This window comes from Microcaecilia unicolor, chromosome 8 (genome assembly GCF_901765095.1).
Source record: "Microcaecilia unicolor chromosome 8, aMicUni1.1, whole genome shotgun sequence".
In the NCBI taxonomy this organism is placed as follows: domain Eukaryota; kingdom Metazoa; phylum Chordata; class Amphibia; order Gymnophiona; family Siphonopidae; genus Microcaecilia; species Microcaecilia unicolor.
In genome coordinates this window covers 206,068,632-206,081,438 of record NC_044038.1, presented here as the reverse complement: position 1 = coordinate 206,081,438, position 12,807 = coordinate 206,068,632, and the positions used below count along the sequence as shown (strand labels likewise).

Here is a 12,807-nt window from a genome sequence, read left to right as displayed (position 1 = left end):
ATGCTCTACTTGAATCCTAGGCAGCAATTCGTAAAGAACTAAATGAATATAAAAGCAATGAGATGGAAGTACATGCATCAAGCAAGCATTTGACAAGGTCAGTATTCTTCTTATCACCAACAATTTATGCCATGCACTTGTGTTTTTGCATCTCACCTTGCATCTACGGTCCAGAGCTTACAAATACACAGAATACCTAGCACTGCACAAATTTGCAGGTAAAGCTGAACAGAGCTGAAATACTGGAAGCGTTCCTGCTTAATCTTAAGATTCAGATCTTACATTTAAACTCATTGACTTGGGTGGGAAAAAAAAAAGGAAGGTGCTGACATCACCTGTGCTTAACATCTCTTTGGCTAGAGGCGACACCAGTTAATTCAGAATAGGTAAATATGCAAAATCTAATGATTCCCAGAGGTGTGCATACCAGGTTTTCATGATTTCTCATTGTTTTGTGGGTCTAACATTTGTTTTTGGTTTTAGGGTGTATCAACATAACAAATTCTGTTTTGTTGTGCTTTTCATTTTATTTCAAACTGAACATCCTTAACGATTCTGAGTTTTAGCAGCGATTCCTCTTCCTTAAATAGCACACACAAAAAGTCAATGCTGTTGTCACATACGGGTGGATGACTGTCACTGCGTAGATAATAGAATACTTATACACCACCTTCATGTGTGAAATTGGCAGGTACCTTATTAATGCTTGTCTTCTAGACAGACTGTGACAAGTCCTGGTTTTACTCCATTGCATCTATGGACTTATAGTTCCAACTAGTCTCAAAGAAAAGTAGGATGCTGTGGGGTAAGAACCAGAAACAAACGCTGTTTTTACTCTGTGTAACAGGAATGCATGGGCAAGCTTGAGCAGACAGAACTATTTGACTTGCAGTCCCTGGGTACCTCTTGGAAGACCTATTAACATATCAAATTGTGCATTCTATATCATCAGCTGGCTGGTTTCTGTTGTGTTACAGGGTAAAATTCAGAGTAACGCAGTAGTACAGCGTCCATGACAGAGAAACTGATTAAGTATGCATTGCTCATCCTAGATACCACAGGCCATAAGGAGTTTCTTCTGAGAAGAATACATTGCTACCTTTTGATAACGCTGCTAAGCACGTATCGGGGAAAAGCAGGCAGGTCTTTCCCGGAGTCCAGTGCACGGCAGCCTGATCTTTAGGGTGGAGAAGCAGGACTGTGCGGATGAAATCTCTCCAGCACTTACCTAGCGATGGAGGCAACTACTTCAGCGAGTTTCACTCTGCGACATCCGAGGACTAGGAGATGGGCTGAAAAGAAAACAGAAGATTGAAGTAAACTACAAGGACCTAGAAGGCAACTTCTTTTCTCACCTACTACTTGTTTTAAACTGTCTTGCTGCATATCTTGAAAGAGGAAATGCATGTACAGGCTTTCACCATGCCAAAGCCTCTGGCATAACAGACCACAGTTTGACGCACTGTAATTCACAATTATGTTGAGAAGACATTTTGATCTGACCACAATTAGTTTGTAAAACTCTTAAGTCTATGTTACAGCAAAGTTATTTAATGTATTATAATTGGTTTCATTTTTTTTATATGTACATATGTCTTGCAGAAACACAGCTGCAACATTTTCTGACTCCAGTTACATTTCGTTCTTTGATTAAATGATTATCCACTACAGGAAATTAACACGAAGTGCTTCTGTGATGCTTACTGAACAAAATATACTACTACTACTTAACATTTCTAGAGGGCTACTAGGGTTACGCAGCGCTGTACAATTTAACAAAGAGAGACAGTCCCTGCTCAAAGAGCTTACAATCTAATATACAACAGCACATAACTGGCAGTGTCACTGAATATCCTATCTGACCACTGTGACACGATCTAGTTAGTTCTGGGGTAGTCCAGGAGCAAGAGTCAGGAGTTATTCAGCAGCATTAATATTCAGCAGTGGTATCCGGATAACTAGGCTGTCCTGTTAACCAGGTACCATTATCGGCAGCATGTGGGTAACTCCCAGTTGCTGCCTCAGACCCGGATATTCCGACACTGAAAATCTGGGTCTAAATTTAGTTGGCAGTGACCACCGCTGGCTGAATATCCCCCCATGGTCTCTTATAAGAAAACAAAGTGAGACGTCTTTGCCAATTGTAAGTCTTTGTGGTTTACCTGCTACTATCCGATAGCAAACAATTCACCTGTTGGAAAAAAAATCACCAATAAATGAAGTGTTACTTTGACTTTCAAGATAAGCATGAGCATATTGTAAACTGAATAACCTGGGAAGAGCAAGTGAAAAGATCATCCTAATTCTGAAACTTCAAAGAGAAATTAAGACCCATAGACAGTTATTGCATAAAAAGGAACTTAAGTAGGAAGACACATAGGCCTACATGACATGCCTTTATAAAGCAGCCTCCCTGATATCTATCACACAAGTTGAATCTGCTCAAAGACAGGGTAACTTTCAGTATGCATATGCTGGTGCACATGTATGTACTTTATAAATACAAGCACAAGTGCTAATCTAATCCCCAGTACCAGGGCCGTGCCAAGGGTCTGTGGCGCCCCCCTGCAGAAGATCATTTGGCGCCCCCAGCAGACGAACAGTTGGTGCGCGCGCCCCCTCCCCCCCGTGAAAATGATCGCTGCCCTCCCATCCACGCTCCTCTCTCCCCTGCCCTCCTGCTCCTATGTCCCAACTGCCCGCCCTCTTCTCCCCCCCCCAAGATCCCTTTTAAATTTACCTCCGTCCAGCAGCGAAGGCGCAGCGTCAGTGGAGGCGGCGCTCCCGTCTCTACTAGTCTTCCCTTCGCTCAATGTCCCGCCTTCTTCTGACGTCATTTCCTTGATGTCAGAAGGCAGAACACTGAGCGAAGGGAAGACTAGTAGAGACGTCGGGAGCGCCGCCTCCTTCATTGATGCTGCGCCTTCGCTGCCGAACGGAGGTAAATTTAAAAGGGATCTTGTTGGGGGGAGAAGAGGGCGGGCAGTTGGGACATGGGAGCGGGAGGGCGAGGTAAGCATGGTGCGGCGGGGCGCCCCCCAGAGGACGGCGCCCTCCTGCCGTGCTTACCTTGCTTACCGTGTTGGCATGGCCCTGCCCAGTACTTACATATATATCTCATAAACGTAGACACTATGGGCCCCTCTTACAAAGTGGCAGTAAGCCCAACGCGGGCTTACCACTGGCTAAAAAGAAAGTACCGCCGGTCTGCTGTAGCAGCCCAGTGGTAGTTCCCACCCCCAATGCACAGTCATATCCAGCGCTACAAAAATATATTTATTTTTGTAGTGCCGGTGTGTACCCGGTGGTAATCGGACAGTGCCGCACACTGCCCGGTTACCGCCAGGTTAGTGCAGGAGCCCTTACCGCCAGCTCAATGGGTGTCTGTAAGGTTCCACCCCCTCCCCCCCCCCCCAAAATGGTCACGCAGCAAGTGCTTCAATTGCCACATGGATATGTCCTCAAGAAAAGAAAGACCTACCTTTTACCTGCTGCGGTAAAAGGGGGCCTCGGCGAGCGTCAAAAACATGCGTTGACGCCAGCGCAGGCTCCCTTTTGCCGCAGCTTGGTAAAAGGGTCCCAAGTTTTCTGAGTGCCTACATTTTTGTGTGTATATTCATGGGGAATTTAAATGCCTATTTGAGCACATAAAACACTGTTCTATACCCTCAAGATGCTTATATATTACCTCCTTTGTGGAAAAGGTATCCCAAATCTAAAAAAAAAAAAAAAAAAGTAAACAAGTCACATGAGTTATTTCTAGATTTCTGTAATATTGCCTGCTTAGAGATTTGAGTCTTTACAGAGTGGTTTAAAAGAATATTAATTCCGAGGAGAATAAGCTACAGTGCGTAAAGGTCTTGATCTGTTGGGCACATTCACAATATGTTGTGTGTTAAAAAGTCTGGAGGCAGGGGGTGGATCTCTTGCCAGGGACAGTGTTAGACATGCTTGGACCCAAGGCAGAACCTTGGGAAAGGGCCCCTAAGCCAAATTGGCAGGCTGCACTTTCTTCCATCTTGGGCTGGGACCCCCATGGGATGAGGATACAGCGTACTTGCCATTTTTGCACTCTCCCTGACAGTTGCCCTGTTATGATGTGTTAATGAGGATTCCCTTTTGCTCTCAGAAATACGTGCTGCTCCACAGAATGCTGAAGAGTTTGCAAATGATGCAGACCCAAAGCTTCATACACAGAAAAAATTACTGAACAAACATGATTGAGTTTCAGAACGAAACATGGCTTTATTTTCAGAAAAATACTAGATATGGACTTAGATCTTTTACTGTAATTTCAACCAAACTTCTAACATATTTTAATGATTTCATGCTCCATTCACTGGGCAATATCTCCTTTAAGGATCAATAAGGTTTTACATGCACAATTTCTTCTGTGAAAATGTTTATTTATTTGCAGCATTTGTATCCCCCATTTTCCCACACATTAGCAGGCTCAATGTGGCTTACAAGTCACCGTATTTGGGAGCTCCAATACGGTCGATGGTAAACAAATACAAATAGAATCAGGGTAAGGGAAGGTAGGGATAAATGGGAACAATAAATAGCAAAGATAGAAGAAATAACATTGTCTTTTAAATCAGTGCAGTGCTGAGGTTGCTAATCAGAAACAGCAGGGTAGGCCTTACAAAACAGATAGGTCTTCAAAGTTCGCCTGAAGTGTAGATGGTCATGTATCGTTTTCACTGCTTTTGGTAATGCATTTCACATTTGTGTACTTAAACAGATGAAATTGGACACGTAGGTCATCTTATATTTAAGGCCAATGCAATTAGGATAGTGAAGCTTCATATAGGTACGAGATGAGCTGATACTATTCCTGGCTGATAGATCAATGAGGCCAATCATATAACCAGGGGCATCACTGTAGAGTATCTTGTGAACTAGAGTACAAAGTTTGAAGGTAATGCGGGATATCATAGGGAGCCAATGCAGTTTCAGGCGAAGAGGTGTAGCACTAACACATTTTATTTGGTTGTATATCAATCTGGCCGCTGTGTTCTGGGCAGTCTGCAGTTTTTTCAGAAGCTGGACCTTACAACCCGCATATAATCCATTACAATAGTCCAAATGGCTTAGTGCCAGTGACTGCGTCAAGCGGCGGAATATTTCCCTCGGGAAGTAGGGCCTTTTCAGCAGCATTAGGAAATTAAATATTTGGGTGAAAATGCATTCATTATACAGTACAAACTAATTCATAGGTTTTTTTTTTACCTGACCATATATTTCATAGAAAACCTTCATTTTACTGGTTATTTACAACCACACTGATGCAGCTGACTAAAACTTTCTGCCCCAAACAGAAAGCCCTTTTTCAAAAGCTAGGGTCTCCCTTTTAAAATTTCATATAAGGCTAAAACCAGAGCTGTGCATCATCTCATCAGTCATACTATTAGTGAACAGAGAAACAAAACACGCAGCTTTCAGGAGCAGGATGGAACAGTGATTTATCCTGGGGAAACATGTTCAGCTGAGAGCATACCAGGGTTCTTGCTGTGAACAAGTACCCTAATTCCTGAGGAATATATATATTTTAATTTTGTGAACCAAAGTAACAAAAGTAAGTGGTATTTTTCCTTATCTTCTCCATAAAGTCCTCCTTTTTGAACGGAATCTGCTAGCATCAGAAATGGCTATAAAAAGATCATTTGTCTCTGTCGAGCTTTTCCTTAGGTTTCTGTATTTAGGAATGAGTGCATCTCTATACTTTTGGTGAATGAATGATGGCCAAAAGCTTGATCTTGAGGAAAATATCAAACACTGAACTATTGCTTCTCACGGGATAACAGAAGTGCGAGATAGCATTATTCTAACTTACTAGCAGAGTCCTTTCAGCTGTACAAAATGATGCATTCTGATCAGTTTCAAATACTGTTTTGGTGATATTACAGAACCTGCTGCCAATCTTGGAAATAAAGAACTTATCTGTTTGCCATCTGACAAAAATGCCACACTTCGTTCCAACTCATACCATGTGATACCCATCTGGCACATACTTCTTCAACATCATTTAAACACAGTCAGGCTCTTGTTTTATGAGCATCCCACGTGTAAATAGTGGCTTTTAAACCTTTAGATTACATACATATGCAAATAACTATTTTAGAAAGACACTATTTACACTTAGTCATTTATACCATGCAGAAATTGAGAGGCACGGTTATGGCATGGAGTGGGAGTGATATGGGGAGCCTAAAATATCAACATCCATTCCCCATTTTAGAAGGGGAATACAAGTGCATATAAAAATTGAGGAACACATAAGTGCTAGTTTGAAGGAGCAGGTGCAAAGGTAGGTATTATCATGTCCCCCATCATCCCTTGAACATCCAGTTCTCTCCCCCAAATCACTCTACCCCTTAATAAGACTCCTTATTGGAAAGCCTGACCTCCAGCAGTAATTATACAATGTTACCACTGGTGCTGCAATGAGCAGGAACAATTGGGGATTGATCCTGTTTTTACTAGATCACCAGAGACACCTCCCCCCCCCCCCCCCCCCGGATAGGAGCTGGAACTGAGATTGGGGGTGGCAGTGTTATAGAGAAGGCAATTGGTGGGAGTTCTGGATAGGGAGGGGGACTGATTGGAGGGGACGTATGTTCAGGGGTGAGTACCAAGGGGGGGGGGGGGGGGGGAGGCAGCATATTAACATCAGGTTGTGTGATGTGAAGGAATGATGTTCTCTTAAGTAGTGATTTTACAAAACTGCTTCCACATATAATTGTGAAAGAGCAGGATGCACCCCCCCCCCCCCCAATGCAGTTTTGCAAAATCTTTGCTCCTGCTGGACATGGTGGGAACTCCACGTACAGTCCTGCACTTCTTAACTCTCTTTTACAAGAGCCTCTGCACCTGACAGAGGCTTTGTAAAATTCAGGGGGAACTATACATGTCCTGATCTGAATTCAATTTAAATAATGTCCTATGTAAAATTGGGCTTCACATATAGCAGTAGCTTTGAGTCAATGTGAAAGGTATTTCTTAATATTCTGATTCCTTCTGCTCTCTCATGGCCCTTTCAAAAGTATAAATTTAAATGCAGCTATTAGAATCCAAATGGGTTTTTTTTTCCAGGGCTTATCATTTGCTGTTTTCTTTGATTTAGAAAACAATGAGCTTACAGTAAGATTATTCTGTATAAGTATAATTTACACACAACTGAATTAACACAAAGGAAGTCAAGTGTGTTCCTGATGATTGATAATTAGTATATCTTAAATTAGGCATAATGCAGAAGATAGCTACTTACTTATGGATTCTTTAGATACCTGACAAATGAAATCTTAATTTTAAAACTGTCTTCTGGTTATTATATTGATGTGGATGAATTTTGCTGTTGATATAATCAATGCTAAAAGTTGCTTTTTATTGCTACAAAGAATTATACAAAAGGGGTTGAGATATGTTTGTCCAAGGACAAAATAACTCTGAAAATTTAATAGAATGAGATGAAACAAAGCATGTGGGAAAACTAGTAAAAAGACACATGCAGTTTGAACATAGGCCAAATCGGACTGGGGAGCTCCAGAGAAATAAACTGCCCTCCCAATGCATTTCTATGAGAGGAAGAGCTCCAGCTTATATAGCATAGAAAATTAAATACAGTGAAACATAGAAGTTAGGACATTCCTCTTTTCAAAATGTCTTACACACTTCTGTTTTCTACTTTCCTGTCAAACTGCCCCACCCCAAAAAACTACCCTGAGAACTGTTTCACCAACCTAATTGCCCCCATTAGCAAAACTACTCCCTCCAACTGCCCGTTTACACACATGCACAGAGGGGCTGGAAAGAATTCCATGTGTCATGCTCTGCATTCTTTTCCCACTTGTTTACTATGCATCAAAATGTTGATCATGTGAAGGCTATTTAATTATACTCTGAAAAATATTTAGCACAATCACCCCCTCAACATTATGGCCTGAATTTCCATAGTAAGAACGTTAGGAAACTTAAGTGGATAATGATCATTTATTAGCTTAGGGGCTAACTCTGCCCCAGAAATCATTCTTGCTAGTAGAATATAAAAAGAGCTGCTGGCAGGAGTGCAGACCATGCAGAAAAGTAATAACCCCCTCCCCCACAAAAGAAATGTCTTAATTCAAGTGTTCCTGGAGTAAATTCCAGAAGAAACATTTTAAAAACGGGGGTGGGGGGGGGGGGGGGGGGAGAGAGAAAAAACAAACCTCTCACGGTAAATTCAGACCAGCTCTACTTACTCAATATTAGGAGTGGCCTAGTGGTTAGGGTGGTGGACTTTTGTCCTGGGGAACCGAGGAACTGAGTTTGATTCCCACTTCAGGCAGCTCCTTGAGACTCTGGGCAAGTCACTTAACCCTCCATTGCCCCATGTAAGCCGCATTGAGCCTGCCATGAATGGGAAAGCGCGGGGTACAAATGTAACAAAAAAAATGGCATCTCAAACTATTAAAAATTCTTAACAGGTTGATATTCAAAGTGATTTAACCAACTAGAAATGGCTCCTGGCCAGTGAAATCATCTTAGTTAGTGCCACTGAAAATGTCCAGTAAACACCTATCTCAAAACCAGATATTTGGTGGGCATTCCGGGGGCAGAGTCAGCCAGGGTAACTGCATAAATAGAACCACATAAAGGTTAGTCCTCTCTTTATGTGGTGTCCCATAGCCGGTTAAGTGCTGAATATAGCACTTTACTGGCTATGCTTCGACTTGCTCCACAAACCCGGAAATTCAACGCTGAAGCCCGGACATGGTTTGGCATTGAATTTCTGGGCATAATGTCAGTGGTGGTCAGGAAAACTCTGAGAACCACTGGTTGAATATCAGCCTCTAAAATAATAAATGCCAATACAAACATTAGGAACATGATGCTAATACTACAAGAAAAGAATTACGTCCTAACGCACCCTAACAGATCCTTAGTGCGAGAACACTGCCTTTTTCTTTTCCCCTTGCCTAATGCTAAATGCATGACAAAGTATAAATAAAACTCACAGAAACAAGGCAGAATAAAATGTTCTTTTAATCTATGTCACAGTGAACTGAAAAAAGCATAGAAATATATTTTCTTATAGATTATTTTTAAAAAGATAGATCAGTCAGAACATTTATGAACACAGAATATTTGAAGTCCATTAAATATGCTGAATATTTTAATATGATTTAACAACTTTCTTTTCCATAAACTTGACTATTAGTTCAAGATTTTTAATTGTCTTCTTAAATCATTTCCTAATAAGTTAAAATGTTACATATCTTCTATAACCTTTGTGTAATAAAAGCAGAACAGTTGAACACTACTGAACAGATCTGGATATGGCATTTCTATACATCTTATTATAATTTTACCTAACTTTAAAAAAATTATATTTTAAAAGCATCAGCGACATTAGTTTTCAAGCAACATATTGTTACAGCAAGGAGTAAATATTTAGAATTCCACAGTGTACAAAATTTCAAACAATTTTCTTCATAAATGCACTTACAGCATCGCAAATAACTAGAATTAAAGCCTTCTGTTTCCGGTCATAAAAAGCGACTGCAGGCCCCTGCGAACATTGAGCAGTTCCTCTTCTTGCTGTGATAAAGGGTATTGCATTTATCAGACATCACCATGCAAACTTAAATAAGAATCATAGAACTAGAGTCATGAATTGTTCAATAATTCCTTCATTATTTTCTTCTTCTTCTTCTTTTTTAATTGCATCAGAATTCAGAACAGGAGCATTCACATTAGAAAAGTACAGAATGTATCAGAGATATCAGACAACTGATGTAATAGTATTTGGGCAATGCTTGATGGGCTGTTTGGATTATATAATGATCATGCTAATATTTTGCATTCCATAGTAATGCAATGATGGCTCAAGAATCATTCTTAGGGTGAAAAGAGGTCTTACTGTCTTTTACTGTTAAAATAATTTGTACCATGCAAAGAAGGCAAATACGACTATTTTTATCAGCAAAGCATGGTCTGTCTCAGCCTCAACAATATGCCAGTTATGGAAAGAATACACTTCTATATGTTTAGCACTTAAAATACAGAGTCTTTGCACTGCACTAGCACCTAACCATTAATTAATTAATAAAAGGGTCCATCGCAGAGGCTACTCAAGGAATGTATCTAGCCAATGATTTCATTATCCATACAAATAATTGCTGATATTTGACTAATTAAAAGAAGTACAACATTTTGGGTAAAAACTAAACCCTTTTCCTATTTTCATTAAAGATGCGATACATTGCAAAAATCACAGGAAAAGTAAATTCCCTTTCAGCTCAATCAAAATAAAACTTTCAGCACTCTTGGCACATCACATATCTGAATAATTTAATTCAACCAAAACCAATGTGTATCTGTTTTGATGTGGAGTGGGCCCTTTATATAAACAAGAAAGCAGGTTTAGGTAAAGAAAGACTCATTTACCATTTCTTTAAGAAGTCTCTCTTGAACTGTTTTCATATCTTCCCTCATCAGATGCATCTAGAAACAAACACCCACAAGGAAAAATTAATTCTTACCTGATAATTTTCTTTCCATTAGTCCCATCAGATCAATCCAGAGACTTGTGGTTGTGTCCCTCTACCAGCAGGTGGAGATAGAGAGAACCTCCAAGGTTTACTATATGTGGACCTGTGCAGCCAACTGAACCTCAGTATGAATGATACCAAAGCAGTGGAATGGAAAATAGAAAACTGTCCTGACATTGTCCGACCAATTGCCCAACATACTTCCACCACTTCTATATTTATTTATTTTATTTTTTAATCAAACGAAGGAACATTCAGCACAACAGAACTCGAAAAAACCTATCCAGACGCAACAAAACCGCAGACAGTAAACCGTGGGGGGGGGGGGGGGGGGGGGGCTTCTGGATTGATCTGTTGGGTCTAATGGAAAGAAAATTATTAGGTAAGAATTAATTTTTCCTTCCATGGCATCCCACAGATCAATCCAGAGACTTGTGGGATGTACCCAAGCAGTCCTCAAGTAGGGCGGGACACCCCCAACCCGGCAGAAATCACCGACAAGCCAAACACCGCATCTTGACGAGCTGCTACACCCACCCGATAATGACGAGTGAATGTATGGACCGAAGCCCATGTAGTTGCCCTGCAGATATCTTCCAGAGAAACCAAATGGGACTCTGCATAGCAGGAAGCTTGAGCTTGCGTAGAATGAGCACGAACTTGCAAAGGGGCTTGCTTGCCCAATGCCACGAATGCCGAAGAGAAGGCCTCCCGCAACCAATGGGCTATGTGTCCTTGGACGCCATATGACCGTTCTTACTGCCTCCAAAAATGACGAAGAGATGGTCAGAAAGACGAAATTCATTCGTCACCTCCAAATACCTAAGAGCCCGTCTCACGTTGAGGCAGCGAAATGCCTGGAATTGCTCAGGGTATTCTTCCCGGCAGAAGGCTGGCAAATGCAGGGACTGACCCAAGTGGAAACGAGAAAACACCTTGGGCAAAAATGAAGGAACTGTCCTAATCGATACCCCCCGCCACCGTAAAACGCAGGAAGGGGTCTCTGCAAGAAAGGGCCTGCAACTCTGAAATTCTCCGAGCGGAAGTAATGGCTACTAGGAAAACCGCCTTCAAGGTGAGATCCTTAATCGTTATCCCTGATAAGGGTTCGAAAGGAGGATGCTGAAGCACTCTGAGAACTAGATTAAGGTTCCAGGATGGCAGAACTGGCACGTGAGGAGGGCACAAACAATTTACGCCCTCAAGAAACAAACCACATCCGGGTGGGAGGCGATGGACGCCCCCTGAAGCCAGTCTTTAAAACATGCCAGAGCTGCCACCTGCACCTTAAGAGAACTCAATGAGAGTGATTTTTGTACAGCCTCCTGAAGAAACACGAGGATAACCGATACTGAAGCTGAAGCCACTGACAATCCCGAACTCGCACACCACGAATTGAAGGTACGCGAATCGAAGGTACGCCACACCCTAGCATAAGCTATCGAGGTGGATCTTTTCTGACCCTACAGCATAGTAGCGATAACCGTGTCCGGATATCCTTTTCTTCTTAACCTTGCCCTTTCAAGGGCCAGGTCATAAGACCAAAGGGGGAGGGATCCTCCATCGTGACTAGCCCCTGCAGCAGGAGACTGTCCTGCGCCGGTAGCAGAAAAGGACGATCGAACAGAAGCCTGATCACATCTGCGTACCAGGGTCGTCTGGGCCAATCTGGGGCCACTAGGATAACTCGACCAGAATGACTGGCAATGCGAGTCAGTAACCTGCCCACCATTGGCCACGGGGGAAAGGCATAGAGCAGGCTCCTGGGCCAAGGTTGAAGAAGGGCCTCGATGCCTTCTAAGCCCAGCTCTCATCCCCTGCTGAAGGAACGGGGAACCTTCGCATTGAATGTGGTGGCCATTAAGTCCATCTCTGGCATCCCCCAATGGGCATCTGATTGAAGGCCAGAGGGGAGAGCGTCCACTCCCCTGGCTCCAACTGGTGGCGACTGAGAAAGTCCGCTTGCACATTCTGTGACCCCACTATATGAGCTGCTGTCAAGAATGAGAGATGAGTCTCTGCCCAACAGTAGATCAGAGCCGCCTCGTGCGCTAGGGGTGCACTCCTTGTGCCCCCCTGATGGTTTACGTAGGCGATTGCCGTCTCATTGTCCGAAAGAACTCGAACTGGGCAATCGCAGAGGAGAGACAGAGACTCTCGAAGGGCCAGATGAATCTCCAGTAACTCCAAGCGGTTGATGGACCATGAAGCCTCTGTCAAAGTCCAAACGCCCTGGGCTGTCTGTTGCAGACAATGAGTCCCCCAGCCAGACAGT

At 42.4% G+C, this 12,807-nt stretch overlaps 2 protein-coding genes across 2 annotated transcripts in view; one reads left to right on the top strand and one right to left on the bottom strand.

The window, feature by feature from the left end:
* The window catches only part of PHACTR3 (phosphatase and actin regulator 3), a 212,192-nt gene extending 211,077 nt beyond the window's left edge, over positions 1 to 1,115 (top strand). The window contains 2 exon segments of the mRNA XM_030212372.1: positions 21 to 97; positions 1,053 to 1,115. Coding sequence (XP_030068232.1) covers positions 21 to 97; positions 1,053 to 1,068 — 93 coding nt within the window. The 3' untranslated portion in view covers positions 1,069 to 1,115.
* Positions 1,116 to 9,168: 8,053 nt separating this feature from the next.
* Positions 9,169 to 12,807, bottom strand: part of SYCP2 (synaptonemal complex protein 2) — a 244,855-nt gene continuing 241,216 nt past the window's right edge. The window contains 3 exon segments of the mRNA XM_030213454.1: positions 9,169 to 9,556; positions 9,559 to 9,579; positions 10,429 to 10,485. Coding sequence (XP_030069314.1) covers positions 9,458 to 9,556; positions 9,559 to 9,579; positions 10,429 to 10,485 — 177 coding nt within the window. The 3' untranslated portion in view covers positions 9,169 to 9,457.